This window comes from Felis catus, chromosome D4 (assembly GCF_018350175.1).
Source record: "Felis catus isolate Fca126 chromosome D4, F.catus_Fca126_mat1.0, whole genome shotgun sequence".
Lineage (NCBI taxonomy): Eukaryota > Metazoa > Chordata > Mammalia > Carnivora > Felidae > Felis > Felis catus.
In genome coordinates, this window is record NC_058380.1 from 11920921 (window position 1) to 11947010 (window position 26090).

The 26090-nt window shown below is 42.1% G+C and overlaps 2 protein-coding genes across 7 annotated transcripts in view; both read left to right on the forward strand.

The window, feature by feature from the left end:
* Positions 1–15415, forward strand: part of TJP2 (tight junction protein 2) — a 129970-nt gene extending 114555 nt beyond the window's left edge. For 4 of the 6 annotated variants that reach the window (XM_023243331.2, XM_006939079.5, XM_006939078.5 and 1 more), the window contains 7 exons: positions 317–527; positions 6951–7051; positions 8271–8483; positions 9674–9784; positions 11149–11478; positions 13436–13521; positions 14428–15415. In XM_023243331.2, coding sequence (XP_023099099.1) covers positions 317–527; positions 6951–7051; positions 8271–8483; positions 9674–9784; positions 11149–11478; positions 13436–13521; positions 14428–14593 — 1218 coding nt within the window. In that variant the 3' untranslated portion in view covers positions 14594–15415. The remainder of the gene's footprint in view (positions 1–316; positions 528–6950; positions 7052–8270; positions 8484–9673; positions 9785–11148; positions 11479–13435; positions 13522–14427) is intronic. The other 2 variants (XM_019815742.3, XM_045042564.1) reach the window with 1 other exon arrangement.
* Positions 15416–18080: 2665 nt separating this feature from the next.
* The window catches only part of FAM189A2 (family with sequence similarity 189 member A2), a 118173-nt gene continuing 110163 nt past the window's right edge, over positions 18081–26090 (forward strand). Inside the window, exon 1 of the mRNA XM_045042567.1 lies at positions 18081–18263. Within this exon, the coding sequence (XP_044898502.1) occupies positions 18096–18263 (168 nt within the window). The 5' untranslated portion in view covers positions 18081–18095. The remainder of the gene's footprint in view (positions 18264–26090) is intronic.

Genomic DNA, 26090 nt, shown 5'->3' on the forward strand with positions numbered 1-26090 from the left:
TCATTAAATGTTAATTGTAAAAAATAAATATAAATGTAAGCTGTTGCATTGTGTGGAAACCAGGTGATGTTCAGCGGCAGTGACGTACTGTTTTTTTCAGTTCTCAACATTATACCAGATAACCTGTTAATTCATTTTCTCAGCAGTTCCAATAGACGAGTAGTATTAAAGTGGACATAACGTGGAGGAAAACATTCTGCTTTTGGATTTAAATTGACAAGTTTTATCTGATGCAGCCTTTACTTAAAATAAACTCTTTGCTGCTGTATGATTTTACATACATAACTTTGACGTAACTTTTCCCCATTTCTGACAGGATAAGCATGCACTCCTGGATGTGACTCCTAAAGCTGTGGACCTGTTGAATTACACTCAGTGGTTCCCGATTGTGATTTTTTTCAACCCAGACTCCAGACAAGGTGTCAAAACCATGAGACAGAGGTTGAATCCAACGTCCAACAAAAGTTCTCGGAAGTTATATGACCAAGCCAACAAGCTTAAAAAAACTTGTGCACATCTTTTTACAGGTAAGTGAAATTTAAAATGTTGTCTCTTTGTTCCATGGTGGAAAATACAGAATTGAAGAATGGAAGAACCAAGAAAATAATATGAAAAAAGAAGAATAATCTGAAATCCTATTCATGACTCCTTGAAAAGAAATTAATCCTATGAGTTTATGAGACTCATTGAGTGTGTATATTTAATTTTGACTAAAAATGATCATAAAGATCTGTGACATTGCAAAAATTGGTCATTATGATGAGGTTCAAATTTTTGTGTGGGACTGTAGGCTAGTGATTGAGCCCAGTGCACCACTAAACACCCCCATCTCTATATAGCTTGTATCGTTCTCTACTTACCATGCATGTGTGCACTAATGGAGTGGTAGGAACTTGGTTTCATTATTTAAAAAGGTCCCCAAAATAGAAACTTGAACACTCTGGGTACTGGATGATATTCTATTACTTCCATTTTTAGGATAAATGATACTGTGATTATGTTTAAAAATAAAGAGTTTTTATCTTGTAGGAATGTATACTAAAGTATTCATGGATGACCCTAATATATATTTATGGATGACCTAATATCATGCCTAGCATTTGCTTAAATGATCTTTGGTGAGGAGAGTGGGTGGGGATATTAACAAGAGTTGATAGTTGTTGAAGGTGGGTAATGTAGACATGGAAGTTCATGTTCTCTCTACTTTGTATATGTTTAAAATTTTATATCACAGAATATTAAGTTCCTGAAATGAAGACCCACTGCTACTGTTCCTTAAAAAATAATCTAAGAACAAAGCATGTTTTAGTAACTGAATATACGCCATACCTACATACATGACTAGTTCTGTGAATGCAGTATAATTCAGGGTTTAAAAGGGTTGTATGAAGTTTTTGGTCATGCAGTTTTGTGGGAGCAACGTGAGGAGACTGTTGTGGATAGAACATCCTTCACGTAATGATGATAGCTCTTTTGAGTTCAGTGCTGCTCACCATCTACTTGTCATTTTTAGCATATCTGACACTGGGGAAGGGGGGGTAGATAGATGTACGTCCACATTAGACTCTTGTTTTATTTTCACTGGCTTTTCTTGTTAAAGATATGTGCTATTTATCACTATGGTGAAATGCTGTAACTGAGAGGTAATTTAGCCAAATGCACAGGAGAGTGGTCTATCATAAATTTTTTTTTTTAATGTTTATTTTAGAGAGAGAGAGAGAGAGTACGTAAGTGGGGAAGGGGCAGAAAGAGACGGATACAGAGGATCTAAAGTGGGCGCTGCACTGATAGCAGAGAGCCTGATGTGGGGCTCGAACTCACGAACCGTGAGATCACTACCTGAGCTGAAGTTGGACACTTAACCGACTGAGCTACCCAGGTGCTCCATAAACTGGGTTTTTTTTTTTAATGTAGAGTCTTAAGAGCTTAGGCTTTTGATACATTCATACTCATCTTTCCTCTTGTTTTTACTACTGCTACTAATAGTAATAATGTAATTAATAATTATTATCACTATTTTTATTATAGCAGTAGCTAACATTGGTATAGCTTTTCATGTGTGCTTATTGGACCGTAAGAAAAGCCAGGTGACTTCTACAGGGTCACACATTGAATGGCGGGGCCCAGAAGAAACTGATGTCTCTGTGTGTCCAATATTCTATATGTTACAGCACAGATGTATTTTTAATGCTGAAAGGGGTCATACAGCGTAATTCCTCTGTTTAACAGATAATTAGTCCATTTAACCAAGAGCTATATCATTATGAGTGCTGTTAAACCTACCCCCACACTTCATCCCCACCCCCGCCTTTGCTTCAGTCCATTGAATAGCTAGGGGCTTGCCTTAGAGTTGAATTTGGAGTTCATGTGAGGATATGAGACATCAGGGAGGGAACTCATGGGTTGTGGAGGAAGAACCAGGCTGCAGGAGGCTGGACAAAGGGAGGGGCATGGTAGAAGAAAGTAGCCAGTGACTCTAGGGCCCTCTCTATCTGACTGTGAGTGGGTATCATTTGCTCTTTGGAGCATGGGCATAATCACACTAGCTGGCTGTGTCTGAGGATCCGTAGGACCTCATGTGTGTAGAAAGGTTTAACAGTTCCTTATTCGGCTCCACTAATGGATGATGAGATTCTTGAAGGCAGGGACTGTACATTACTCTGTGTGCCGAAGGTCAGCATAAGGCCTAGCAAACGGGCAGGGCATTGATATTTGTAACTTAGATCTGCCTTTGGGATACCAAACTATTTCTTGCCTAAAGCTCATTAAGAGTTTGAAGGTTTAGGATAACTAAAGTCAGAGGCTGGAACAGAAATGAAGATAACTAAGCCTCCAGTTTCATCTAGAACTTTGAAGTGGCCACGAGTTGCCAACCTCTCTAACATGGAATTCTGCAGTCTTCAGGACAGATGGAACAGGGTGCTGAATGACTTTTACCAACAAGCCCCAGTTTTCTACCAAATGGCCTCTCACAGTATTCTTCCAGACTTCCAAGTTTGAGTCTTGAAAGCCGCATGGATGGTCTCACTAAATGCTTTCTATTCCCCGTGTCTCTGTCAGCCTGACCAGGTTGTGGCCTGATTGTGTGCACGATGGCCAGAATCAAAGGTTGTTTTAATGATTTTTAATTTACGGCATTTTTTGAATGTGTAAGAATAATCGAACTGTTCTGAACACCCTAATTCAAAAATCCAGGGTTATGTTGCAGGTAGACTCCCCACAGTCAATATCCTTCTTTTCCCTGTTGCATTGTAACAAGAAAGTCCCATTTCCTACAGATGAGTATTTAATTATGACACTATTAAAATGACTCCCCTTGCAAACTCACGGAATTCCTCAGTTAAGTGGGGATGACAAGGAAAGATTTATTTTGAGATTTGCCCCAAAGCAAGTTAATTTTCAGTGTAAGTTAAAATGTTAGGCTGCCCTTTTTTCCCATTTAAAATTTTTTATTCTAGAATGCATTTCTGTGTGTCACAAAAATGATTTTTCAAACATGAAGTTTGAATTGCATGTTTTCTTGAAATTCCTGAAGCACTCAGTTCATGGTTTGAAGACCAGTGAAATGGAACTGTGAACCGAGACCCAAACAGGGCCACCATTTCTGTGAAATCATGGGGATTTTTAAAAAAAAAATATACCACACGATAATCTAACACTTTTATCAGCTTCCTCAGGTTTCAGTAATATGAAATTTGTACAGTTCAGTCCTGGGACTTTGGAAGTACTGAACAAAGGCTACTGATTATTGTGATATTACTTTATACCTATTTTATTATCTTTCAATATTCCATGTTTAAAAAAAAAGTTCATGTCATTATACAGTGTTTGCAAAGGCTTGAGGGGAAAAGTGAATCCTGTACCAGGTGAAGGAACCCAAACTACAGTAGCCAAGGCAGTTCTTGGTTTCCAGAGGGAAGGTAGAGCCTGGAAACCACAGGAAGCAGATGGAAGATGCTGTACTCTCTGGCTGGACACCTTGGTGGACAGTTGCTCGTTTAGAGGGGGTCTCTGCCACATGAATAAGTTTATTGGAATTTAATTTATGTACCCTACAATTCACCCATTTAAAGTGTAGAATTCAGTGGTTTTTAGTATATTCAGAACTGTACAGCCATCACCATAACCAATTTTAGAATGTTTTTGTCACTCCAAAAAGAAGCCCAATATCCTTTAGCAGTCATTCCCAATTTCTCCCTACCTGTCCAGCCTTACATGCCACCTTTTGCTGTTGCATTTGGCACTTCCCAGCAATGTCCTTGGCTGGGGAGAGAATAATGACCATACTCATGCCAGGGCTGGGAACAGATGCTCTCAAAATTCCAGGACTCCCAGCCAAGACAGAGACTGAATGCACATTCTTCCAATATTGCACTGTTTGGAGTTTGAGAGATGTATTAAGCCTATTCAGGTAGATACAGGCCTCATCCAGAGATTGGGAGCAACAGGAATTAACTCAAATAATATAGCACATAATAATGCTAAAAGAATGTGCAAAACCTAATGAGCAAAAGCCAATAGTAAACTAAAGGTACTTGATTCCAAGAGAAGGCAACATCCTGTTTTAACCACCTGTTAAAAGGGGGTCAAGGGCATGAACTGGATGGTACCAACTTAAGTCTGTGTTACTTTTATGTGGGTCTTAGGAAATTAGCCACTATGAAGTTGTTTGATTCAGTGTGAATTCAATGAGAGATATTATGACTTTTTCATTTTATTAGGAGGCATGAACATATTTTCTGCATTTCACAAAAGACCCTTTAGGTTTTTCTTGTGATAAATACAGATTGTATTCATCTCAACTCCAACATAAAGCTCAAAAAGCAGTTTAATGTACACATTTCCTGCAGACCTCTCATTTTGCTTCTGGGGTGTGTAATCTCACTTCCACATGCAAGTACTGTGGCATCATATTTTACCCAAGAACACAATAATCTTTGCAAAGTACCATGATAAGGATACAAAAGTTCAAGGAATCAAGTTAATATTGCTTGAGTTGTGCATTGTATCGGTTTATTCTAATGCTATACACAATGGATGACCAAGGAAATTATAAGCTCATTCAGGATTTTCCAAGGTCAGTGTTAGAACTTCTTAAATGAAAGAATGGTATAGGTTATTAGGAAGAAAACTTGAAGCGCAGTTGCTTACAGATTGCTTAATGGGGTTTTTTTTGGCTATATATAGAGAAGTACGCAGATTTCAGGATAGATGGATCGGGGGCCTAACAAATTTTACCAGTAAGCCCCAATTTTCTTTGGGGTGCTACACATAATGCCATAGCCTTTAATAAGAGGCTATGACATAGTTTAAAAAAATCCTAATATACCTGCACTCTGATCATTTTAGGCCCAATTTATTATTCTGGAGCAGTTTGCTCTATCAGTTTATCCCTGTTAGGTTCATAAATACATACTGCTGGAGAACAAATGCATATGTTTTACTTGATTGGTATTTTATGTCTGTTTTTATTAAAAATTTTTTTTTTTAATTTTTTTTCAACATTTATTTATTTTTGGGACAGAGAGAGACAGAGCATGAACGGGGGAGGGGCAGAGAGAGAGGGAGACACAGAATCGGAAACAGGCTCCAGGCTCTGAGCCATCAGCCCAGAGCCTGACGCGGGGCTCGAACTCGCGGACCGCGAGATCGTGACCTGGCTGAAGTCGGACGCTTAACCAACTGCGCCACCCAGGCGCCCCTTAAAATTTTTTTTAATGTTTATTTATTTTTGAGAGAGACAGAGACAGAAAGAGAGAATGAGCAGGGGAGGGAGACATAGAATCTGAAGCAGGCTCCAGGCTCTGAGCTGTCAGCACAGAGCCCAATGTGGGGCTTGAACTCATGAACTGCTGAATCATGACCTGAGCCGAAGTTGGACACCTAACCAACTGAACCACCCAGGCACCCTCTTTTTATTTTTTTTTAATGTTTATTTATTTATTTTGAAAGAGGGAACAAGTGCAAGTGGAGGAGGGGCAGAGAGGGAGAGAGTGACTCACAAGCAGGCTTTGTGCTGACAACCCCACATGGGGCTTGATCTCCTGAACTGTAAGATCATAACCAGAGTCAAAATCAAGAGTTGGATACTCAACTGACTGAGCCACCCAGGTGCCCCATATCTGCTTTTAGATGGGCTGTGTTGTGCGGTGGCTAAGGCCATAGGCTCTAAAAGCAAACTTCTGAGTTTGTATCTAGGTTTTTTTCAGTTGTTTGGTGTGAGGCCTTGAGCTAGTTATTTTTCACTGTTGTGCCTCAATTTTTCTTCTGTAAAATGGGGCCAATAGCTATACCCACCTTGCAGGGTTTTGATAAATAAAAAATGAGTAAGGTATTTGGAAAAGTGCTTGGTCTATCCATAGTAAGTGCTGTTATAGGAGATATATTTTGTTCTGAATAGAAAATGTATATTCCTTGAATATACACCTATAGATTTTAGTTGATCTGTAGGTATATTCTAAAATGTTAAAGCCTATCAAAATGATATACATTTTGATAACATTAAATGTTACCTTCAGTTTTTTATTGGTGATATCCAACAGTAAATTGGTATATGTTTTTCTTCTTTATAACATATATGTCTATGTAATGATCTTTAAGATACTTTTATATTTGGTTTAGATGTGTTATCCTTGCTCCTAAAAACGTAATTATTAAAACCATACTTTCTAAAGGTAGCCTTTCTGAAAAACAGACATTCTGAAAAGAAAGAAATTCAATTTTAGCTTTGTAACATCTATCTATAATATAAACTCTCAACAGGTGGACTGGTAATGGTTTTAATTACATTTGACTAAAGGGATTTATTGTTCAAATATATGCAGATTTTCTCTTGGATTTGTCAAGAGTTTTAATTCGTATATGACAAAAGAATAAAATGAGGTCAAATAGCATTTTTAATAAACATTGCTATGGAAGTAGATGCAAACCTTTTGTTTACATTTCTGTAGCTACAATCAACCTAAATTCAGCCAATGATAGCTGGTTTGGCAGCTTGAAGGACTCAATTCAGCATCAGCAAGGAGAAGCAGTTTGGGTGTCTGAAGGAAAGGTATGTGGCATAGACATTCTGCTATGAGGTGAGAGTCCACGTTCTGAATCTTTTCTCAGGAGGGTAGTGAATGTAGTAAAACTATGCCCACTTGAAGTGGTTCCAACATCTGTGCTAATCAGATTTGAAATTCTATAAATTCTCTGAAAACGTAATAAAATGAAGGGACTTTTCCAAGAAAAGTAGAATGTGATGTATGTGACCCTACATTCACTTCCCTTTTACTTTTAACGTAGTAACTAGTGTTGTATTCCAAGCACACTAATCAGAGCTTACAAGATCTTGTGCTGAGCTCCATCCACAGCTTACTAAGTACACGGGAAACTCAGCATGAGCGGGAAAGGTGAGGGTGAGAATCATGGAGACTATGGTTAAAAATTAATTTAAAAAGAGAAAGCTAGCTGAGTTGGAGTCATTTGCTTAGAAAGAAGATTGGCAGAGAATGTGTCCTAGGAATTTGAGTAGGTTGATAAGAGGGTGCTAGGAAGCTTGTGTAGGCTTCTAAAATTGGCTAGCTTCTCATCTATGCAGGTAGTTTGCCCACAGTTCTACTGCAGGTAGGAAGCAAAGAGATTATGTAATTTCCTGTGGTTCTAAGGAGCCTTTGGTGCTAGTATTCTGTAGTCCAGCTGAATCGAACCAGTTTGTGAGACGTCAGAGGTATGATTTTGTTGCGGAACCGATTAGATTGTTGAGTGCTAGTCTTGCCCTTAGGAAACTGCATGTTTAGTCAAGGTGTCTAGCATCTTCTGAGTGTTTATAGCCTGCTGAGGCTCCCTAGAACCTCTTTTGTGAGAACAGGTTGAACAGGACATAGCTTTCTTCCTCAAGGATTTGAGAATCGAGTGAATGAGTGGAGACATATGCAACACCGAGCAGTGTGCATTTATTACTAGGAGACAAGTGTTAGCAGAAAAAGCTGGAAAGTAGCCAAATTCTGGAAGAAAAGTACAACAATCTGAGGAAGCACGGCTCAGTAATGGTAGAAAGGACGGATGGTAGTAAGGCTAGATAGGGTGGAGCGTTCCAAGTTTGAATCCCTGCACAAAAAATTAACATAATAATCTAAAGCCAAGTGATTTCAAGAAAATAAAGATGACTTCCCTTTCTAGAACATGTCAGGTTTCAGTCACTTGGCTGTGCCCTTGGGAATTTTCTTGAGTCCCCACTCCCAGGAGCCATGTCGACCCCACTGACCCTCCGAAACAAATTCCTCTAGATGGAAGGGATGGATGATGACCCTGAAGACCGCATGTCCTACTTAACTGCCATGGGCGCGGACTATCTGAGTTGCGACAGCCGCCTCATCAGTGACTTTGAAGACACCGACGGCGAAGGAGGCGCCTACACTGACAATGAGCTGGATGAGCCAGCTGAGGAGCCACTGGTGTCTTCCATCACCCGCTCCTCGGAGCCGGTGCAGCATGAGGAGGTGAGGTGAGGCAGGCCACAGGCTGTGAGGCCATGGGCAGGAAAAAGAGGTTCTGCTGTTTCACTTGGATTCTTCTGGACAACTGTTTATTCAGGGTGCTGTAGAAGGTATTCCTAAGAGTTGGAACAGATGACTTCTAGGGAGTTTCTTATTCTAAGTCAGTGCCTGCACGATAGCATTTGTGGTCCATGGGAAAGCCGGACAGGAACTTAGCGCTGGGAGAGGTTGAGGGATCAGCACTCATCACACTGATGTTCTCAATCATGATGGATACACTGAACAATTTTATGTGCCAGCTGTCCAAATTACAAGTGGAACATTATTTTTTTATAAATACAATTTTGCTGTATTTACTTGTAACCTTTGATTAGGTCTCTCTGTACTTTAGGTATCCTTGCTTTTTCTTACCCATCCTACCTTTAACCTTTCTAATCCTGCCAAAACTCCTGAGTGTTTCCCCATCAGTTTCCTTCTCTCTTGTATTTCAATTTCTAAATTGAGTTCATGGTCAAATATGTATCTGATCATGTGTACTGTGCATCCACTGGCCAGTGAATAGACAGCTTCTGTGATCCTAGAAATCATGTCAACAGGCACTAAGGATCAATTAGTAGTTGCACCTCAGAAACATTACGTCAATGTAGATGAGGTTATCCATATACTTGAATAGTTATTCTTGTCATCTCTTTAGCAAGTTAGCTCATTTTGGTAAATGATTTTATTTTTGATGAAATAAAATTACAAACAAACAAACAAAAATGTTGAAGAGGGATAAAACCTACCATGGCCAAAAAATTAGTATATACCAGTGGACAAGTTATAAAGAATAATTTAAATCCTGAATGTCTGCAGTTATAGATGTGCTAATGGTTAAAATATTAATAGCTATAAGTGACCAAAGAGATTTTAGACTTTAGGAAGACTTTGGGGGTGGGGGATTATTTTAAAGGAAGAGACTACACCAATGGATGTAACTAGTTTAAAAAAAGTATCTTAAGCATTTACTAATGGGAATATGCTGGTATCTGCCTTTTCAGTAAAGAAGCATTGGGTCAGTGTCTCAATTTATGCAAGTTATGAACCTCAACTTCTGAACTTTTGCAAATTGGCAGAACTCCAGCAAAGCAGATGAATGTTTTCTCTTCTTTGCTGGGATGTTCTTGTTGTGAATGAACCTTTATGTCTTGTAGAGCATAAGGAAACCCAGCCCAGAGCCACGAGCTCAGATGAGGAGGGCTGCTAGCAGAGATCAACTTAGGGACAGTAGCCCACCCCCAGCATTCAAGCCAGAACCACCCAAGGTATGTGGCTGGGAAGCCCACGTTGGGGAGGAAGAAGAAGCAGATACCCCGACAGCTTCCTGCATAGCCAGGGAAGAGCACACACCATAAGATGGCATTGAATTATGTTTCCGACTCACACTTTCTGTTAAAATGTGTCTTTTGGTTTGTGGGTGAACCCCAAAATGAGGGAAGAGCAAAAAGAAGGAAAGGTAGTTTTAGGAGAACATACTGTTTTAAGACTGTTGTTATTTTATTTACTTATTCACTTATTCATTCATTTTATTTTTTATTAAAAAAAGTTCCTTGTAGCAAGAATAAAAGTTTGACAAATAGTGAATGCCCAGAAGCACCAGTTTCAGAATCTGTTTTTCTTTTTGAGTTAGTTTTCTGCCCACAATTTAGATAAACCAGAAAGTCCCTATTGATAGTTTGCTGAAGAACACAATCACCACCACTGTTTATTATGCCTCTCATTATGAGGGCAGCTTAACTAATTAATTAATTTATTTATTTATTTATAGGTAGGTTTCACACCCAGCACAAAGCCCAATGCAGGGCTTGAACTCACAACCCTGAGATTAAGACCTGAACTGGATCAAGAGTTAGATGCTTAACTGACTGAGCCACCTAGTGCCCCTCAGCTTAATTTATTTTTAAATTAAATAATTTCTCAGAACAGAATCAGTGTAAGAACATACAGTACATGTCATATAATATTTTTACCCCTTTCTGAATCAAATCTATAAAAACAGGCTTTTCCTTTAGTATAACCCAATAAAACTTCTCCATTTAACTCAACACTTTAGATAGGAAAAAAGTAATCACTGATTGTGTGAGTTGTCAGAAATAGTGACCTCATAAAATATATCACTGAAAATGTACAAGCAGGCCTAGGACCAAAGTATGAAGATGAAGTGGCCATTAGCATTGTTTGCTACCTTTCCCACTCCAACCTCCAGTCTCCTACGTGGCTGGACATGGGCCTCCCCTCTGGACTAGGGTATGCACCCTCAGGATCCCACTCTTCAGTCCTGAACCCCCTTGACTTGTTGTGAGGTCTTCTCCAAGATACTGATCACTGATCTTAATCTCCTCTAGTACAAAAGTAGGTCTGCTCTGCCTCTATACTTGCAGGCCTCCCAGCCCTTCCCCAACACCCTCTTGGTTTCCTAGAGTTCTAAATACTCTTGTAGGAAGCAAGGTAGGGCTCAGGATGCCCACCCAGTGGCTGTTTGTCCTGTAGTATTTGATTCCTTGTCAGAATGGTATTTGTTGACCACCTCTGGAAACTGATTAGGAAATGGGAGTGTATTAAATCACTAATACAGATTTGAAAGTAAACTGAAAACCCAAGGTAAAAATGTGTTCATTGTTCTCTTCAGGCCAAAACCCAGAACAGAGAAGAATCCTTTGACTTCTCCAGATCCCATGAATATAAGTCAAACCCCTCAGCTGTTGCTGGTAATGAAATTCCTGGGGCATCTACCAAAGGTTATCCTCCTCCTGTTGCAGCAAAACCTGCCTTAGCAAGGTCTATACTGAAGCCCTCCACTCCTGTCCCTCCTCCAGAGGGTGAGGAGGTAGGAGAGGGCAGTGAGGAGCAAGATGGCACTCCCAAGTCTGTCCTGGGCAAAGTAAAAATATTTGAGAAGATGGATCACAAGGCAAGATTACAGAGAATGCAAGAGCTCCAAGAAGCACAGAATGCAAGGGTAATTATTTAAAAAAAAAATTTTTTTTTTAATGTTTTATTTACTTTTGAGAGAGAGACAGAGTATTGGGGGGGGTGGGGGGAGGCAGAGAGAGAGACACACACACACATACAGAATCTGAAGCAGGCTCCAGGCTCTGAGCTATCAGCACAGAGCCCGAAGTGGGGCTTGAACTCGTGAACTGTGAGATCATGACCTGAGCTGAAGTTCGACACCTAACCACCTGAGCCACCCAGGTGCCCCACAAGGGTAATTATTTTTAAACCCCTAGATCATCTTAGCATGTCAACAGCAAGAATGTTCAGTTTCATTTCATGTAATGATTTGAGTCCTTTTTCCACTGCCACCAACATGAAAGGAATGTTCACATGCATGATACCACAGGCACCTCCTGTGTGTATGTCATTTCCAGACTGCCAGCTGTCACTGTAGCCCTTTTTCTTCTAATCAAGACAGCCTAACAATACAGGTGAATAAGATTATGCTTTTCATACTTCAGAACTTTATATCAGGTTCTGGAATGGGGAAGTAGGACAAGACAATCAGTGCCCTCTGAAGTTATTTTTCATTAAAACATTTGTTATATTTGTTCAGTAACTGAATTTTATTTTTTTAAAAATATTTATTGATTTGCGAGAGAGAGAGTGTGAGTGGGGGAAGTGCAGAGAGAGAGGGAGACAGAGGATCTGAAGCAGGCTCCAGGCTCTGCTCTGACAGCAAAAAGCCTGACGTGGCTGAACTGTGAGATTATGAACTGAACTGTGAGATTATGACCTGAGCTGAAGTTGGACGCTGAACCGACTGAGCCACCCAGATGCCCCTTAGTAACTGAATTTTAATTTGCTCCCAGATTTACCATAGAAATCAAGGAAACCTTAGAAGCTAAAATTGAAAGCCCCATGGATTGTACTTTTTGATACTGTTTGAATTTTTGTGCCATATGCACATCTAACCTTTCAAAAGTTGAAGAATTTAGGTAAGCATATTCTGCCTAGTGGATATGGGAGAGTTTTTTTTAAGTCTGTCACAACAGCAGTAGTGCTTCTGAGCATTTTTCTTATCCTCCCCCCCTTTTTTATGTTTATTTATTTTGAGAGAGAGAGAGAGAGAGAGCGCGCGCGCGAGCGCTCAAGCAGGGGAGGGGCAGAGAGAGACAATCCCAAGCTGGCCCCGCACTGTCACTGTAGAGCCCAATGCAGGGCTCGATCTCATGAACCATGAGATTGTGACCCAAGCTAAAATCAAGTGTAGGATACTTAACCGACCGAGCCACCCAGGCACTCCATTTTTTTTTCCATTTCAACTATTTTTTTAACGTTTTTTATTTATTTTTGAGAGAGAGAGCATGTGCGCATGAGCGGGGGAGGGACAGAGAGAGATGGAGACACAGAATCAGAAGCAGTCTCTGAGCTGTTAGCACAGAGCCCAACCTGTGCTTGAACTCAGAAAACCAAAAGATCATGAACTGAGCTAAAGTTGGACATTTAACCAACTAAGCCACCCAGGTGCCCCATTTTTCAATTATTTTTATGCAATCATCACCACCATCCATCTCCAGGACTTTTGAATCTTCCCTAGCTGAAGTGTTGTACCCATTATACATCAACACCCTGTTACCCCTCCTCCTATCCCTGGTAATCACCATACTACTTTCTGTCTTCATGAATTTAACTACTTAGGAACCCCATATAAATGGAATCATACAGTATTTGTCCTTTTGTGACTGGCTTATTTCACTTAGGAAAATGTCCTCAAGGTTCATCCATGTTGTAGCATGTGGCAGAACTTAAACATTAGGCTATCACATACAACCATAAAAACTAGAGAGTTGCTTCTATTTTTCCTTTTCTACTAAAAATGGGATTGGAAAATGGGACCAGCAAGAATCCAGCAAGCCACCCAGCTGTCATTCATTCTTTCTTTTTTTGTTCTTTTTTCTCCCCCTTAATTCCCACAGATTGAAATTGCTCAGAAGCATCCTGATATTTATGCAGTTCCAATTAAAACACACAAGCCAGACCCTGGCCTGTCCCAGAATACAAGGTAAGGGCTGCTCAGCAGTATAGGTATAAAAAGGGGGCTTGTCTAGGACTTGGACTCCTAAGAAAGAATTCTTCCCCACATCTCAATGTAACAAGGAGATTTTTTTTTTTCCTGGTGAACTATTTACCTTACTTACTCAGTCAAGTTTAATTGTAAACATTATATAATCAAAATTTCATAGAAATTTTGCTTGTGTACTAACACTGACAAAATGTAATCACTGACACTTCAAAGTAGTCCCCTTTGACACACTGCAGGTTAATTGTATTAGGATAGCACATGAGCAAAATTCCTGGGGCTGAAACACTAATTGTTTTGTCACTAATATATTTTGGCTCTTAATCAAGCTCCTTAATTCCTTTGTATCACATAGCAAAGTCAGGCCACTTATACTGAACTGTGGTCTGAAGAGAAGGTGACAATCAGTTGACCAGTGTTGGTAAGATGCTTTCTATTTAAAATGCTACATAAGCATTAGGAATTATGACAGTGTCTTCCTGTAGAGGCTTTATACTGGATCATTTCCTGCTTCCGAGAATAGAAAAAAAAAGTCGCATTTTCTTGTGGCCATTCTGACTGGAAACTAGAGTCTGGTTTTACAGCGATAGAAAACTAGAGGCAAATTTCTTCTTTAACACTTGAACAGTGGTACAGCCAACCACGTGGCCCCTGGCAACAAAAGGGGTTTGGTAGGGTACTTTGGCTTCCTCACTCACTGCCCAATAAGCCTTAACTGATTACTCCCCCACCATTAACCTGAAGTGGGGCCCAAAGTAACCCTGGTTAAACAGCACAGTGCAGCATTCGACTCCAAGTTTGTGACCTGTCTTGGATTCATGGCCGCACTTCAACGGGCAGAGGCCCTGGCTGAGCTTTGTGACGCATTTAACACTCTCACTTTGTTAGTTCTAGGCCACCTGAACCCCAGAAAGGTCCTTCCAGACTCTACCAGGACCCCAGGGGAAGTTATGGCAGTGACGTTGAGGAAGAAGAATATCGCCAGCAGCTGTCAGAACACTCAAAGCGCGGTTATTACGGCCAGCCTTCCCGGTATCGGGACACAGAATTATAGATGCCTGCGAATTGACTCTTTTGTCTCCCCGCTGCTCCACCTCAGAGCAGCGCTCCCCCTGAGCCATGGGATGGTTCTTTCCAGGCAAAGTGCACTGTGGAGATAGAGGTGGGACCTGGGGTCCCATTTCCTCCTCATGGGGAGTACAGGGGACAGACAATGCAAATTAAGAACTGAGGGCTCTGTTTGTGGAACTGGGTCTGGGGAGTTTATGGCTTTTTGCTCAGAATTAAGAGAAACATAACAGTCTGATACTGTTAACTGCTTCAGTGGACCAAAATCTGTATCAATTCTGTTTGCGTATTTTTAACGTGTATATTAAGAAGTGATAACTATTTTCCCTCATTACTAGCTGCCTTCAGGGACTGTTTCAATGAGAGATGGAATGTGAAAAAGGAATTAAAATATTTCTGGACTCAAACTAAACTCAAAGAAATATTTTATTACATCTCTAAGTGCCTTTGATGAGAAGTGTCTTAAATTTTCTTCCTTTGGAGCGTTATACAAAGCCATAATGGACTAAAACACTACAGTTTCATACCAGCTTAATAGCTATGGTTTTCTCTGCACTGTGTCATCTTTTCAAGGCATTTGTCTTTGTAATATTTTCCATAAATTCTGACTGTATATATAGTAGCTATACCTGGTGGTTTGGCTACCAGTGCTAAATAGTTTGAAGACCAAGATACTGTTATAGAAATTTTTTGTTTGTTTAAAACCATGTGCTCCACGAAAGCAGGTAATTGGAAAAACCACATTTCCAAAAATGTGTGTATTGACAACAGTTTTATAATTTAATAAAAAGGAGGCTATTGCAACCAATAATTTGCTTTGTGGTAGATTTCTACACTAGTTCTTGTTTCTAAAGGCAACTTTTATTTCAATTAGTGATCATGAAATGAGATCACACTCGCTGCTAAACATGAAAATAAAGATCCATATGAAAAAGAAAATGAAAACTACCCAAAATCTCATCCTTCAGATAATTTTGGTGCATTTCCTTCAAGTACATGTCTTGCAGATGTCTGTGTGTGTGATGGCTATAGTATGTATAAATATACTGTATTTGCAGTTCTGTTTTTTACTTTTTCTGTATAACATTCTATCACGAACCTTTCTCTCAGGGAGTTAAAACTCAGGTATACATCATTGCTAGTAACTGCAGAACAGCATAACCTGTGACTTCATAACTAGACAATTCTGCTATCTGGTGGTTTGTTTCCAGTTTTTGGCCTCTTTTATATGAAATGTACCTCTGTGTGTAATCCATTTCTTTATATCAATGATCCGCATTTTAATCCTTTTCTGCCGGTAGTTTCTCAGAAGTGGAATTACTGAGCAAAAGCATAAGGACCATTTTTAAGGCCCTTAATACTTGTTGCCAAATTGCTTCCTAGGAGAGTTGCATCAATTTATACTCCCACATTCACTCTTTAAAGGCTGAATTATGTTTAGAATTTAAACAAGACAGCCTAGGAATTTGGGCTTGTATGAATCCAAAAGTACACTGAAGTCAGGAAAAGAGAAGAGTCCTGATTCCATTAGAGTCTTTTACAATATGAATTGCCATAAAGATGTTTAGCTTTGAGTTAGAAATTTAGCTTACTCAAAAAAGGAGTTGTATTAGAAATACGTCATGGTTATGTCTCTATCAGTCTGGGTGCTGTAATTCATAAACTATTTAGTGCAGTTCCTTGAATTTTTGAGCAATCCTGAAGACAGTGACTCAAATCTCTGTATTTTGTCAATAAAGTCACCTTTTGCGGACAGAAAAAGATACACTGGTTATATGATGATTTAGTTTGCTTGTGTCCTTTTATCTACCCGAACAAGCTTTTTTGCAAAGCCAGGGAGGGGAGAGGAGGCATTTCGGCAGGAGCTGGGCTGCCATCTGGCTTTAGCACTTTTTTTTGTGGTACAATTACTGATGCAGACAAGCAGGACCTCTGTTCCCCATAATGTCCCATAGTATGCCCCATGGACCACAGAGCCTGCCCCACCCCTTTTTCATTAACACTCTTTGTTCTGGGAAGGATTTAAGGCTGCCTACAACACATGCGGATTATGATTTAGAAAAGAAATGGGTGCTAGGCAAATGAGGAAAGAAGAGAGGAGAGTATCAGAATAGGAAAGACAAAGGCAGAGTAGTGTTCACTATGCACACTGGGCTCCTCTGCTTTCCAGAGGCCAGTGTAGGGCACGAGACGATCGGTACCTGACTTGACTCAAAGTGTCCATAAGGAGGTGGGGAAACTTCTAGAAGTCAACCCCCTACTCCCATTCTTTTTATTCTGTGTTGTTTTACCTTGTGTCCCACAGCCATGGCCACTTGTTTGCAAGGATGACTTTGGAGTTCTGTACCCACCCCCCCCACCCCCACTTTTTAAAAGATTCAATTTTTTTTTTTTTTTAACGTTTATTTATTTTTGAGACAGAGGGAGACAGCATGAACGGGGGAGGGTCAGAGAGAGGGAGACACAGAATCTGAAACAGGCTCCAGGCTCTGAGCCATCAGCCCAGAGCCCGACGCGGGGCTCGAACTCACGGACCGCGAGATGGTGACGTGAGCCGAAGTCAGACGCTTAACCGACTGAGCCACCCAGACACCCCTAAAAGATTCTGTTTTTAAGAAACCTCTATACCCAACGTGGGGCCGGAACTCACAACCCCGGGATCAAGACTCGCACGCCCCATCCACAGCCCCGGAGGTCTGTTTCTTGCCGTGTTCTTTCATGTAAGCCAGCAGCACAATTCCAAGGGCCGTTCAGTAAACATTCTGGAGAAGGGCGCCCGAAAACTGCAGTATCGAAACCCTACCCCGGAGCGTGAACTAATCCAGACATCCATTCTAGAGGATCTAGGGCCAGCGCCTCCCAACTAGCCATACGACAGGCATAAAGCCCCCTCCCCCATACATCGCCTTCTGGAAAATCCATTTTACTCAAAGACTGGGGGGAGCGGGGTGTTCAAACACAGGGGTAGATTCACGCAGCAGAACGCAAACGTCACGTGAAGGCGTAGAAGAAAACCTGGCACTTACCCCAACCACAGCATCCTCAGCAGGTGCCCGGCCTCCGGCCTCGACACCTCACCCAAGACTTCCGGCGTCCTCGGCGTGGTCCTGCCCCACAAGCAGCGGGCTCAGTCTCTCCCAGCCAGAAAAAGGCTTCGTAACTCCGCATCCGCCCCCGCGCTTCCTGGTGCTGTCAACCACGATTTGGCTTCACGGGCGGCAGAAATGGCGGGAAAGGAGGCTGAAGAGAGGTCTTAATTCCGGTAGCCGCTTCGGCACCAGGGGAGGACACAAAGTGCCCGCGGAGTCCGAGGTAATTCCGTGATGGGAGACCCGCGCTTAATCCCGCCAAGAAACGCCGATGAATGGCGTAAAACACGTGCCTCAGAGTTTTCCCACTCCAGGCGGGAGGGAGCCGGGCTACTTGCTCACCAGCGGGTCTCGGATTCTTCAGGGCTGCTCCCCCCGTGAGCCCATGCGCCCGCCCATATGCGCATGCGTGAGTGCGTGTGCGTGTGCGTGTGCGTGCGTCTGCTCTGCGCAGCCTCACTCCTCGCCCTCAAGCAAAGGCTTGAGGAGACGCTGCCGAAAAAGGGTGAAGCGCCCAGTGGAGCGAGGCATGAGGGCGGAAGAAACCTGACCGCGTGTTTCAGGATGGTGAGTGGGCCGTGAATCTCCTGAGCCTTCCTAGATGGGAGATGTTTTCTGTATGATGTTTTAGGATGGGCTGGGGGAGACAGTAGAAGAACGAGAGCATCGTCTGTAGGGGGAGTGGGGAGGGGAGAGCCTACGTACCTGTATTAGGGTTCCCTAGAGACCCTAGAGAAAGAGGACCAACAGGATGTGGGTGTATATCGGGATTTATTTTAAGGAATTGGCTCATAAAATTAGTACCTCCACAATCTGCGCAGCGTGTGTAGAGGCAGGTGGTGATCTCCTGCGGAGGCAGCTCTTAGAGGTGATAAGCTCACGTTCTGGAATCAAAGCAATCTTCCATCAGTCACCAGTTTTGTTCGGTTATTAGCATATAACCTTGAGCAGTTTACCCAACTGGTTAAGCCTCATTCTTTTCATGTATGAAATAAGGATAGAAAACGGTAACACCATGTCACATTTTTTTTTATTGTGGCACTTAAATGGGATGGTGTGCATAAAATGTTTGCAGTAGTTGGCACAAAGTAAGTGCTCAATAAAAGTAGCTAGTAGTATTGTCGTCATCTGGTTTCACCATACCAATTTAGAAACATGAGTGTTTTTGATTTTCTTGCTCTTCCTCCAAATGATGACCTACTTTGTTCTACTTAGCTATTTTTTAATTTGTCCCTCTGTTGTCCCTTTTCGCACAGCCACTACCCTAGTTCAGATGGTTGTAAACTCTCTAATCCTCCATCTAGCTAAACAGGCAGAATCATCTTTCTAACATAGATCTGAGAATGTCTCCTGCTACTTAAAACACGCGATGACTTCCCCTTGCCTACAGCAAAGTTTAATTCTTTTTTTTTTTTTCAACGTTTATTTATTTTTGGGACAGAGAGAGACGGAGCATGAACGGGGGAGGGGCAGAGAGAGAGGGAGACACAGAATCGGAAACAGGCTCCAGGCTCTGAGCCATCAGCCCAGAGCCTGACGCGGGGCTCAAACTCACGGACCGCGAGATCGTGACCTGGCTGAAGTCGGACGCTTAACCGACTGCGCCACCCAGGCGCCCCAAGTTTAATTCTTTTAATAATAAATTCTTTTAATCTATTGAGCTATAATTGACATATAACGTGTAAGTTTAAGGTATGCAACGGTGTTGATTTGATACATTTATGTGTTGCATTGTGATTACCACCTGGGTGTTAGCTAACACCTCTATCATGTCACATAATTTCTTTTCTTGTGGTGAGAACAAGTAAGAGCTAGTCCCTTGGCAACAAAGTTCAATTCTTTATCATAGCATTCAAGCTTTTCTACTATCTGTACCTGTGGTAGACTGCATCATTCGTTCTGATTCTTCATGCCCTTCCTCACTTTACAGTTCCTTCCACTGAAGGCTTGGAATATATTTTCCCACCTCTTGGCTTTGGATTGACCATGTGTCTTTCTCCCTTGCACCTCTGAGAGGAAGCTCTTCAGGCTAGCTACTGTTCTCTCTCAGGAGGGTGAGAGAGAGCTGTGGAGCAGAGACATTCTACCTGAGCCCAGCCTATATCGGCAGATATATGAGAAATAATAAACAGGTGTTGTTGTTTTTTAATATTTTAAAAAAATATTTATTTTTGAGAGGGAGAGAGAGAGGGAGACACAGAGTTGGAAGCAGGCTCCAGGCTCCGAGCTCTCAGCACAGAGCCCAACGTAGGGCTCAAACTCAATGAACCTGGAGATCATGACCTGAGCCAAAGTCTGACGCTTAACCGACTGAGCCACCCAGGCACCCGGAAACAGGTGTTGTTTTAAACCATTGAATTTTGGAGTACTTTGTTATGCAAATATTTTTTCAGGTAACTTTTTCCTCCAAAGCCCATATATGTTCCAGTTTCAAAGAAGGGCTTGTTCCTGACTGTGATACTGTGATCTGTAAGAAATATATATTTGGTCGTTTAGATAACCAGAATATATTTCTAATGTTTATCTTTGCCCACAGTTCCTGGCTCACAGCTCCCCAAACCCTTGGAATTTCCGAAGTGTTAAGAGTGATAAAGGCATTTTTTGTTGTATTAACGAAGGTGACTTTTGGTCTCCACCCATGGATGGGGGGCAGGTTGCCAGGAAAACCAACCATGTGATTACAGGGTTGGAACCATCAGTGTCCACCCCCTCACCCCTGAAGTTGAACCAGCCAATGGGCAATGAGTTAGTCAATCATGACTATGCACTGAAACCTCCATAAAAACCCAAGAGGACTGGGTTCAAAGAGCTTCCCAGTTGGTGAACACATGGAGATGCAGGGAGAGTGGCACCCAGGAGAGGGCATGGAAGCTCCACAAACTTACCCCATCCCTGCCCTACGTATCGGGCTGTTGATTTGCATCCTTGATCATATCCTTTAATAAGCTGGTAACATCAGTAAGTGTTACTCTGAGTTCTGTGATGAGGAAGTGGTTGGAACCTCTAATCTGTAGCCAGTCAGAAACACAGGCAACAACCTGGAGCTTGTGCCTGGCATCAGAATTGGGTGGAGGGCAGTCTTGTAGCACTGAGTCCTTAACCTGTGGAATCTGATGCTATCACTGGGTAGGCAGTGTCAGAACTGAGTTGAATTCTCTGACACCCAAATGGTGTTTGTGAATTGCTTGGTGTTGTGTGGGGGGAACTTCTCCCCACCCCCACCCCACACCCATTGGAATTGGGTCAGAGGAGCCTAAAGGAGTTGATGTCAGTTGACCAATACATTTCTTGAATTCTCTGTTGTTCCTTGAGCTAAGAATACCCTTCTCTTTTCTTTACCATCTTTCAAAATCATACTCATTCTTCTAGGTTCAGCTAATATGTCACATTCTCTGTCAGGCTTTCTCTGATGTCTCCAGTCGAATTTAACACCAATTCCTTCAGTAACCTCCCATAGCCCTTTAACCGTCTTCTCTGATATTCTAAGTGTCAACGTATGTATACGCTTCCCACTCACCTCTAATCTTCAAAGGGAGTATGTGTATGACCTATTCATCTTTGTATCCTCTTCAGTGCCCTGCGTATATTCTAGAAATGTTTGTCAGAGAGAAAAAAAATGAATGAATGAGGGGGAGATAAATTGAAACATGCCATTTTTCCACAAGAACATATTGATGACCTGATGGTTTGCTGATGTTAGGCCCAATTTAAACTCCAACTCATACCACTGATGTAAACTGGAGAACATTAGTAAAACAAGTCAAGAAAAACTGCTAAGAATTTAGTTTGTCTAGGAAAAGACACACTGAAGTATAATTTTTAAAAGGATGAAATTATGATTCTCTTGCAAATATAAAATGAATACATGTTGAAGACTTGATTCAGTCCATTCCCTAATGAAGATACCAGTAAGGTGTTCATGCTAGTTTAAAATTTTTTTTTTTTAACGTTTATTTATTTTTGAGACAGAGAGAGACAGAGCATGAACGGGGGAGGAGCAGAGAGAGAGGGAGACACAGAATCAGAAGCAGGCTCCAGGCTCTGGGCCATCAGCCCAGAGCCCGATGCGGGGCTCGAACTCACGGACCGTGAGATCGTGACCTGAGCTGAAGTCGGACACTCAACTGACTGAGCCACCCAGGCGCCCCAGTTCATGCTAGTTTAAAGAGCACTTGAGGAACTAGATAGGTATGAGCAATTAATTAAGGAATATTACAGTAAGAATTCTGAATTAAATACAAACCTGGTTAATAGCCTACAGAATAGTAAATAACTTTTGTAGATATCTTTTCCACCAGGCAGAAGTTATTTGCCCCTTTAGTAGACAGAAATGTACACATTAACATGTAATTTTTTTAAGTCTGGGAACTTTGATAAATAGTTTTAGTACTAATTAGTCACTATACCAATTATGCTTAATAGCCACACCAACTATTTTGTAGATCGTTAAAAAGGTTAATTCCCTGAATTTGGATTATAGCAGGAATTTGGACAAGCTAAGTCAATTATAAATATTTATTGAGTGTGTCTGTGTGGAGATACATAGGCACTTATATACTGAATGTGATCCATTTTCTGCTTTCAGAAAGTTTACTGTAAATTATTTGTGTAAGAATTTCCTGAATTGATAGATTTGTTCTTTGCAGCAGCCCTCCATAGTGAGAATGGCTGGTATGGCTATGCCAATTTTATACGTAATCCATAACTTAATTATATAACTTGCATGGACTCCTTTAGCTATCAAATCACAGATAGAGTTTGGATTCAAAACAAAGTTTTCTGTTTCTGAGTCCAGTCTTCCTGTTTGTCCATCTAAAGGCCCCTTCTATAGGATGTCTTGAAATAGTTTGTTGATCATGCTGTATGGCTTTCAATTTTACACTTAAAAAAAACAAAACGAAACAAAAAACACTTTCGATCTGGCCTGAAGATTGGCAGAATCCTCAGAACTCAGGTAGTTCACAAACTTGTTTGGCCTACACAGGGCAATAAAATTTTCTTAAATTTAAAAGTCAGTGGATTTTACACACAAGTCCAGATTGGGGGCTTTTCTTTACAAAATGGTACATCTGTAGATTTGGCAGTATTGGGTTCCCATCTCTGCATGACACCTGCAGGCTGGAGCTGGGCGTCTGTTGTCCCATAAGGACCACACCCGCCCAGCCTCACTTCCTAACATGGCCTTGGTCGTGGCTGAGTGCAGTTTGCCACCCTCGATCGCCTCTTCCCTGCCTCCCTTCCCCCTGCCTGCCCCCAAGCAGTGTGCAGCACCCATGCAGCTGCAAAGGAAGCCAGCGTTCTGAACAAAAAGAAGGAACTCTGCAGCTCCTTGGGATTATTTGCAACTCTCCTGACAAGATTGGGCCAGAAATTTCACCTGGCTCTAAAGGGAACTAATGAGTGTATCTATTCAAATCCTGTTCTCTGTGGCTACTACAGCTGGAGTGAGTTGGAACAAGAAAAAGCAATTTGGGGAAGGGTGGCAGATGTATTTGTATGGCTTAGAAAATTAGCTTGGAGTCCTGCCGAATAAGGACCCGATGGGATTTCTGAGGGATGGCTGTCTACCTTTGTTAGCAAGGTGACTGCAGAGGTCATATTTGTGGACCTGGTCTGGGGAAATGCAGTCTGAAAAATTCTCTACCGGAGTGGAATGTTATCGAGTGCATAACGGGAAAAGTTTTAGGCCCAGCTGGTAGACTTGTCCCTCTGCCTGTATTCCTCTGCAGGCCTAGATTAATTAATATTTCACAAATTAGTCAGTACTTAGAGATATGCATGTGACAGAGGAAAAGGAAGCCAATTCTGCAGTCTTCTGCTTTTGGGCTAACTGGGCTGAAAGGGCGTCTCCTCGAAGGACAGTAGTGCTTGTTCTGTGGGATGGGAAGGGGAGGTGGCACCTTCTCCCTACCTGTAACTTTGTTATTTGCTGCACAGATGACTGAGCTAAGAGAGGGGAAGGGTCCCCGGAGAGGGAGCCTGAGAGCCTGGGGGAGAGCCAGTTCAGATCAGTTCAGATCCCTCAGTTCAGAGATCTGGCTCAGTTACTCACTGGTCCTGTGACTCAGGATAAGTTAGTTGCCTGAGCCTCAGTCTCCTCATCTACAAAGTGGGATGGGACAGTGATTGTGAAAAATGAAGAATCTATGCAAGTGATTGGCCCACAGTAGGTACTGCAAAAATGTTAGCCAAACCTCCCACCAGTGTACGTTGGCTTCCTTTCCTCTTTGAAAAAGCTTAGGGAGGAGAGTTCCTCTGAAGGCAGTGAATTAACAAAGCACCGTGACTGAGAATGTTGGTCCCTGAGCACACTACTTGTGTGTGAATCCCTCTCTGAAAACTGCTTAATGCCCCTGGGCTAATTGTATAACCTCCGTGTTACAGCATCAGTTTCCTCATCTCTAAGTATAAAAATTGCACCTATCTCAGGGTGCCTGAGTGGCTCAGTTGTTAAACCTCTGACTTCGGCTTAGTTCATGATCTCAAGGTTCATGAGCTTGAGTCCCACATCAGGTGAGCTTGAGCCCCGCTTCGGTTGATCTCTAACCCCGTCCCCGTATCGGGTGAGCCCTGGTTCTCTCTCTCTCTCTCTCGCTCCCTCTGCCCCTCCTAGGATTCTCCCTTTGCCCCTCGCTCACTTGTGTCCTTTCTCTCTGTCTCAAAAAAAATTGCACTTGTCTCGAAATGATGGTGGTGAAGATTACATACTATAATACACGTAATTACTTAACTATGTGCCAACATAGTAGGTGCTTAACAAATGTAAGCCTTAGAAGAACCAAGATGAATAAGTTCATCTTTATTTTTTATTTGAAATGATCTTCCTTTAAATTCACATGGAAAATTAAGAATACTTCCAATTCAAGGTTCTAAACACAAAATCCAGGTATGTCATGTCCTGGATTTGCTTGTTTAATTGCAGATGAGTTCGACAGCCAGTGGGTGTAACTTTGTGGGCAGGGGCCCCAGCCCAGTGCTATCAGTGTGCACTGGGTCAGGAACCCCACATATTCCTTCCTTCCTTCCCTCTTCCTTCCTTCTTTCCTTCCTTCCTTCCTTCCTTCCTTCCTTCCTTCCTTCCTTCCTTCCTTCCTTCCTCCTTCCTTCCTTCCTTCCTTCCTTCCTTCCTTCCTTCCTTCCTCCTTCCTTCCTTCCTTCCTTCCTTCCTTCCTTCCTTCCTTCCTTCCCTCCCTCCCTCCCTCCCTCCCTCCCTCCCTCCCTCCCTCTCTCTCTCTCTCCCTTCCTTCTCTCTCTTCCTTCATTTCTTTCTTTCAGTTTATTTTTTGAGAGAGAGAGGAAAGTGCAGAGAGAGAGGAAGACGTAGAATCAGAAGCAGGCTCCAGGCTCTGAGCTGTCAGCACAGAGCCTGATGCGGGGCTCAAATTCACAAACCCTTAGATCATGACCTGAGCCAAAGTCGGATGCTCAACTGACTGAACCACCCAGGTGACCCTATTTTTTTAATGTGAAATTCACATAATAAGAAATTACCCATTAATCATCTTAAAATGTACAATTCAGTGGCACTTACTACATTCGCAGTGTTGGGCCGACATCACCTCTATGTGGTTTCACAACATTTTCATCACCCCACAAGGAAACCCTGTTTCCATTAAGCAGTTACTCCCCATGCACCCCTCCCCTGGCCCCTGGCCACCACTGGTCTCCTTTCTCTATAGAGTTTGTCTAATCTGGATGTTTCCTATAAATGGAATCCTATAATATGTGACGTTTTGTGTTTGGCTTCTTTCACTTAGTCTAGTATTTTGGAGGCTCAAACACCATTTTAATTATCACTACCCTTTGAACTGCTCTGGCTAACGTTCCAGAATTATTAGAATCCTTTTTGAGAGTGATGATAAGATAAAAACCAAAAACAGATAATGGTTAAAATGCCTTCTAGGACAAATAGAGCTTCCTTCTCTGCATGTTTGGGTGTCAGATGTTTTGGGGTGGGTGAGAGACAAAGCTGCAGGTCACTGCAGCCCCACAGTGATAGAAGAGTCAGGGCTGAATGTGCCTCCCTGGCTGGTGGGTCATCCCTCACCCGTAGCTATTGCTGATGATGCTGGAGAGCAGACAGCCATGTTTAAGAACGAGAATGCTGAGAAGCAGCCTCACGAACTGTGTCCAAACAGACTTCACATTCCCGGGCCTCAGGCAGGTGCTGAACATCGAGTTAATAGGCAGAGGGTCAACAGACAGTGCATCAACCCTGGAGAAGAGGAGAGAACCAGGAAGGGCAGCCCAAAGCCCTTGCCCACGGGGAAGGTCTGTTTAAGAGTGTCATCAGCAACCAGACAAACCAGTCATGGTTCCTTTTCTGTAACATGCATTTATTGAATGTCTGGTCACCAGGGCCTCAAAAATGAACAAAATGAGGTAGGTTCCTTG